We start from the raw sequence: 5960 nt of genomic DNA on the forward strand, positions 1-5960 counted from the left end.
CGTGATAAGAGTGTTTTAACCTACAAACTCCTCTGAAGGTTCTCTGGCCTGCCTGACAGGCTTGTCCGGCCACATGTGATTGCTCACAGCCTCCCAACCGTGAGAGGCACAAGATGCTTTAAACCTTCTAAAAACAGGTTCCTTAGAAAAGTTAGAAAACTATTAGTATAAGTATAATGGGCTAATTAGAAATTGTGTTGGTGAAGGGTTTTTCATTTGTTGGGCAATGTTTGTTGCTAAGTCTCCACATCCCCTGCCCTTACACACATTAATGAATATATAGAATTAACCTTTGATATTAATCACGTTAGACCTTAGGCTAAGTAAATTCTTTCCTTAACTAAAACCCACTACACCCTCACCCTGTAGGAATGTAACTTTATTTGGGTGGCGTCTGTTTTGAGAATAATCAGCCCTGGAGAAATAAGTGTCCTGATTGATTGACCGCTGTCACAAGGAGAGGGTCGTAAATTGTCAGCAGGCCCCCCTGGCCAGAAGATGATGTAACACCCCTAAGACCTCTGTATACATTTGTATGAAGCACCTGACTTTGATAAAAGTCAGGACTGCTGACCCCGCGTGACTTTTGCATAACATCTCAGTGTATAAAAGTAGACCATGGAAAATAAAGAATTGGGATCAGTTTCTCGAAATACTGGTCTCCCCATGTCGCTCTCTCTCCCACTCTGGCTGAGTCTCCATCTGGAGCACGGAACCCACCATGCTTACTAATTATGCCTGGGCTTCTAAGATCCGACCGGGGAGGCCTCAGTGTCTCCTCTCCTTCGGGAGAACGGAAGGACGCCTGCGGCCTACGTAAGTGGTGCAAACTTCTTGTCTTGAAGTTTTATTGGTCCCCCGCGTAAACCAAGCTACTCAGCCTCTTTTCTCCACTGAATTTTCCTACTGAGCTATCCTTATTCTATTACTCTTTATATCTTTAATTAATATCTAATTAAGCTATTGTATCCTGATCCTCACCCATGCCGTCTCTCCTTCGAATACCCTGGATCAGCCAGGGCTGGTCCCCGGCATGAGCCCCTTTGGGAAGCAGGACATCCATGCTGGCGGAAGGAATGAGTGCAGAGACAGCTGGGACATGGAGCCAGGGGTAGGACCTCCAAGCTGTAGCTTTTAACAAGTTCTCAGTGGTGGTCAAAGCTATGGTTTTTCTAGTAGTCATGTATGGATGTGAGAGTTAGACCATAAAGAAGGCTGAGGGCTGAAGAAGACTCTTGAGAGTCCCTTGGACCACAAGGAGATCAAACCAGTCAATCCCAAAGGAAGTCAACCCTGAATATTCACTGGGAAGGACTGCTGCTGAAACTGAAGCTCCAGTACTTTGGCCACCTGATGAGAAGAGCTGACTCATTAGAAAAGACCCTGATACTGGGAAAGATTGAAGGCAGGAAGAGAAGATGACGACAGGGGACCAGATGGTTGGATGGCATCACTGACTCAGTGGACGTGAGTGTGAGCAAGCTCCAGGAGATGGTGAAGGACAGAAAAGCCTGGCATGCTGCAGTCGCAAAGAGTTGGACACAACTGAGCCACTGAATGACAGCGGTGGTCAGGTAAACACGGTAGGCTCAGGCACATTCCTTAGGAAACTTATTAACCAGGCAGGCTGCAAACCAGTTTGGTATTTCATTGGTGCACAAGAATGATCTAAGCTTTAACGGGGCAGGGAAGGTAATGCCCAGAGATGTAAACTCTGCATCTGGAAGAAAGCTGAAAAGGAGACTTCCATGCTACACCTTCCCCCCGACCCCTGCCCCATCCCCGCATCCTCTGAAATGCAAAAAAGCATGATATAGGCTTTAGATTGGGGGCAGGGGCGGGGGCAGTAACAAGATTCTATTCATTCCGTTTCCAGAAGCAGAGGCTGCATTTCTGGGTTTGCCATTTGGCATGTGGATCTTACAAGGCACAGAGCTACAGAGAATTCTCAGCAAGACTCACAGGAGATGATGGGAGTCTGGCAATGCCCAGGGAAGGGCCCTGAAGCCCAGGCCGAGGACAGGAATGTCGGGTCAGCAGAGTCTGCAGGAAGGCCCAGGCTGGACCAGTTGCCTGCTGCTCCGCACCAGCCTGAACAGGGGCATGAAGAGGAGCGCCTCCAAGAAGCCCTCCACCCTCAGATTCCAGCAGCCAAATGTAAGACATGAGACACAGCCCCTGAGGACAGGAACATCCCGCCTCCCAGGTTCCCTTAAGGCCGCCACCTCATAAACCAACCTGCTGTCCAGAGCGACCCAGAATGCCAGGGGGTGTGGGGGGAGTGGTGGTAAAGGGAAGTAGAGAAGTCAGGTTTGAGACAAAGCTCTCTTCATTTATTTGTTGTGAGGATGGGGAGGAGAACCACACGGAGGTGCCAGAAGCTGGTGTCCACCAGGCCCTCACTGCCAGGAGGCCTCTCTGGAAGGGCTGTCAGCTCAGAGGCCCTGGATGCCCTACATGCCAATCATAAAAAGGTCATGACTGTCCCCTTCTTGCCAATCTGCCAGCGCTCCAAGGGGAAAAAGCGGATCATTATCCTTCAGGAGATGGAGAAAAAGATGTCATCAGCTCCTTGGCTAACGCCTTACATTCCAATACCCCCCCAGCCAGACATACCCACTGTGGGCTCCAAGGAGCCTGCCTTAGCCCCACCAGGCATTTTGCAAGCCTGTCTCACCCCATGAACACTCTCCCCGAACCCCAGACAGGGCAGTGGGCATGTCAGGGGTGGAATGGTGACTGTACACCATCATCACCCACCCAGGACAGACAGGCAGCCTCTGCGGTCACTGTATGTGGGTTCACAGGGGAACCTTCTCTCTTCCAAACTGCAGGCTCCCAGGAACATACATGTGCAGTATCCCAGCCCGTTTTTGCAAAGCCTGGCTCAAGGAGTCCAGGCATAACCGCCTCCCTCCCCTCATCCCCACATATCTGTGGAGTGAGTGAATGAGCTCCTCTCCCAGAAGCGACAGGAAGTTTCTTGTGCAGAAACAGGATACTTGGGATAGCCTAGGGCCAAGGAGGTATATGTGACAACCTCAGTCGTCCCGTCTGTAAATGGGCATAATGGAGCTATCTCCACTGTGGGACGAGATGTCCCCATGATGGGATGGCATGCTCACAGGGAAGGTATAGACAGCGGCACAAAGCTTCTGAGGATCAAATGGGGTCCTGCGTGTGGATTACCTATCACATCTCTGGTATGCGGTAGATTACAGGTTACGTATCATTGTTAGAATTCTTATGGCTTCCCAGATTAAGGACCAAGTCTAAGCAGCCCCAGAAGTGACCATTCTTCACCCACTCTTTCTGGGCCAACAAAGGCTCCATTCTGAAAGGTTCTTTCAAGATTCTTATGCAGTCAGTTCCTCATAGGCATAGACTCAGCTCGGGAGTATTTTTCACCCAAGAAGAAACCATGACCTTGCCACAGAATCCCAGGTTTGGGAGCCGTGGGGCCTTCTTATTAGAAGCTGACTCAATAGAAAAGACCCTAATGCTGGGAAAGATTGAAGGCAGAAGGGGATGACAGAGGACTAGATGACTGGATGGCATCACCAACTCAATGGACCTGAGTTTGAGCCAGCTCCAGGAGACGGTGAAGGACCAGGAAACCTGGTGTGCTGCAGTCCATGGAGCCGCAAAGAGCTGGATGCAACTGAGTGACTGAGCAACAATCGCAGAGGGCTTCCTGGGAACCATTTAATCCACCCTCTCTATTCACGGAAGCGAAGGTTACAAACCAGACACGGTTTACTTCCAGGTTTGTATGGACTCCCCCAGCTGCATGGGACCCAAAGCTCACAGCCTCAGGACATACCCCGAATTCCTCCTGTCCAGCTTAGACAAGTTGTACAAGATTATTCCTCTTTCCCTAACATATGCAGAAACCTGAGGGCAGATGATAAGTGGCTTTGGTTCTGTCAGGGTAGCAACATCCTGCCCTGCCAGGTGCCAAGGCAGGTACAGTACAGTGCCATCCCATGCAGTGCCCCCAGGAGTCGTTAAAGGGGAGCCTTCCCATTTCACAGATGGAAACACTGAGGTCCAAGAGGCCATATCTTGCCCGGGTGTCACAGGAACCACTGCAGAGCCAGGAATTCATTCAATTCCACCACCACTCTCAAGGTGGGCCGTCCACTGGCCCATGGGGTCAAGGGGCCTAGCGGCACCAGATCCTTCTTGTCCAGGGTGAGGAATTAATTTTTCCCCCAAGCTTAGGAGGGGCCTGAGGTGGGATCCCGGCCCCCAGTGGACAGCAGTCCCAAGAGGGTCCTCTCCCTGCCCCTCTACGCACCGGTCCTCGGCGAGGTCCAGCTCCTTTGTGAGGAACTCGAAGAAGCGCGCGCTGTGGCCGCGGTTCTCCTCGGCCGTCCCCACCACACCGATGGAGGAGACGAGCAGCTGGGCGCTGGGCTCCGCCGAGCCGTTCACCACCATGGCCAGGCCGGACCGCACCGTCACGTTCACGCGCTGCGGGGACACGGGAGTTTAGCCTGAAGCCGGCGTTAGGCGGGGATCGTGCTGAGGACCTGGGCAGCGCGGGGTGAGGGAGCGCGGGGGTGCAGACGCGCGGGTTCCACGGGGGTCAGGGCTGGGGGCACGGATCGGGGTCCTTGGAGGTCACTTCGGGGTCACGGCTGGCCAAGCCGACACGAAGCACGTGTTGCGGACGGGGCCGCAGGGCCCTGGAGTGCGGGAGGTCGGACTTGGCGGCGGGCGGGCGGGCGCGGAAGAGTCGGGGTCACGCTAGGGAAGCGGGATCGCAGACAGAGCCCGAGCCCGGTCCGCCAGCCTCCTCCCCGCCCCGTGCTCCCGGGCCCAGGCTCACGTCCTCAGGCTTGCTCAGGATGGCGGCAGTGGCCGCGCAGAGCCGCTTCTCCAGCCCCGCGGGCACGCGGCCGGCGGGCAAGCTCGTGTCCAGCTCAACGAACGGCATGTTTAGCGGGAAGGGTGCGTACGGTTGCCGGGAAGAAAGGAGGTGCGGGGTCCGGGTCTATGTTCTTGAGGGTCGGGCGACGGAGAGCGGGGGCGGGGCGCCACGGAAACCTGCTCTCCTCATTGGCTAGACAGAAACGCAGCGCCCCCTGATTGGCTGCCTGGGCTACATCCCCCGGGTCTCAGCAGAGAGCCGCCGGGAGGGCTGGCGCTGATTTCCGGAAGTGTGGTAGCCCGGCCCCCTCCGTGTGACCCCGCCCCCAGCGAGGTATTGGCGCGCCAGGCCCCGCCCACACACCAGGCCCCGCCCGCGCCCCGCCCCAGCCCTGCTGGCCGAGGTTTCCTGTCACCTGTGGCTTTCCAGCGCTTCTTGGCTAATATTTAGTTAGAGGTCTGAAAACGCCCAAACACACACACCCGGAGGGGCCATCCCCAGGCTCCACGCTAACAATGCTACATCGTCTCTGAGTATTAAAAAATTTTTGAATGAGTTGTCTCTGCGTCGGGCAACTCATATTCGACGTGCTAAAATGCTCTTCTTTTGATCAGACCAGGTGACGCCTGGGGGCTTGAGTGGGGATGGGCAGAGACCCTCGGGTTCACTGCATCCCTGCTTGGTACCCACGAACAAAAACACCCTGTGGCTTCTTGTGCCTGTGGCAACCTGGCCTCACGGTGAAGGATCGCCCACCAGGGGGTGGTGATAGCCAGCCAAAGCCCCAAAGCCAAAGCTGGTCGAATTACCAGCAATGTTTACGGGGCCCTGTATTTCTTATAGATGAAACAAAAGCTGTTATTGAATACGTGGATGTCTGTTGATGTGGCCAAACGTGGTACTTTCATCAGCGTTGGAAAGTTGTTAGAATTGTAAATAACGAAGGTCGTTGAAATTATGTGGGTGCCTATGAACGATTCCAACTACATATCTAAAATTTTATGTAAGTGGGCGTATTAAAGGACTCATCCTTTGTCCTTTAGCCTCAGGGCAGAAACCAGGGGAAATTTTCAAACAAGAGAGG

The 5960-nt window shown here is 53.9% G+C and overlaps 1 protein-coding gene across 1 annotated transcript; it reads right to left on the reverse strand.

The window, feature by feature from the left end:
- Window positions 1-2311: 2311 nt before the first annotated feature.
- On the reverse strand, window positions 2312-5189 carry LOC113907257 (D-dopachrome decarboxylase). The gene is made up of 3 exons (XM_027566176.1): window positions 4835-5189; window positions 4301-4476; window positions 2312-2537 (listed from the first exon to the last, which is right to left on the reverse strand). The coding sequence occupies exons 1-3, from the start codon at window positions 4940-4942 to the stop codon at window positions 2465-2467; spliced, it is 357 nt and encodes a 118-aa protein (XP_027421977.1). The 5' UTR covers window positions 4943-5189; the 3' UTR covers window positions 2312-2464.
- Between the last annotated feature and the right edge of the window lie 771 nt (window positions 5190-5960).

The sequence above is a fragment of the Bos indicus x Bos taurus genome, chromosome 17 (assembly GCF_003369695.1).
Source record: "Bos indicus x Bos taurus breed Angus x Brahman F1 hybrid chromosome 17, Bos_hybrid_MaternalHap_v2.0, whole genome shotgun sequence".
Taxonomy (NCBI): domain Eukaryota; kingdom Metazoa; phylum Chordata; class Mammalia; order Artiodactyla; family Bovidae; genus Bos; species Bos indicus x Bos taurus.

What these genes read in the sequence shown, in the direction of transcription:
- LOC113907257 (XM_027566176.1), bottom strand. Translation starts at nt 4,942, where the DNA reads ATGCCGTTCGTTGAGCTGGACACGAGCTTGCCCGCCGGCCGCGTGCCC. An exon ending in TCCTGAGCAAGCCTGAGGAC is followed by an intron (nt 4,477 to 4,834) that starts GTGAGCCTGGGC and finishes GTGTCCCCGCAG; the next exon opens with CGCGTGAACGTGACGGTGCG. An exon ending in CTGGACCTCGCCGAGGACCG is followed by an intron (nt 2,538 to 4,300) that starts GTGCGTAGAGGG and finishes CATCTCCTGAAG; the next exon opens with GATAATGATCCGCTTTTTCC.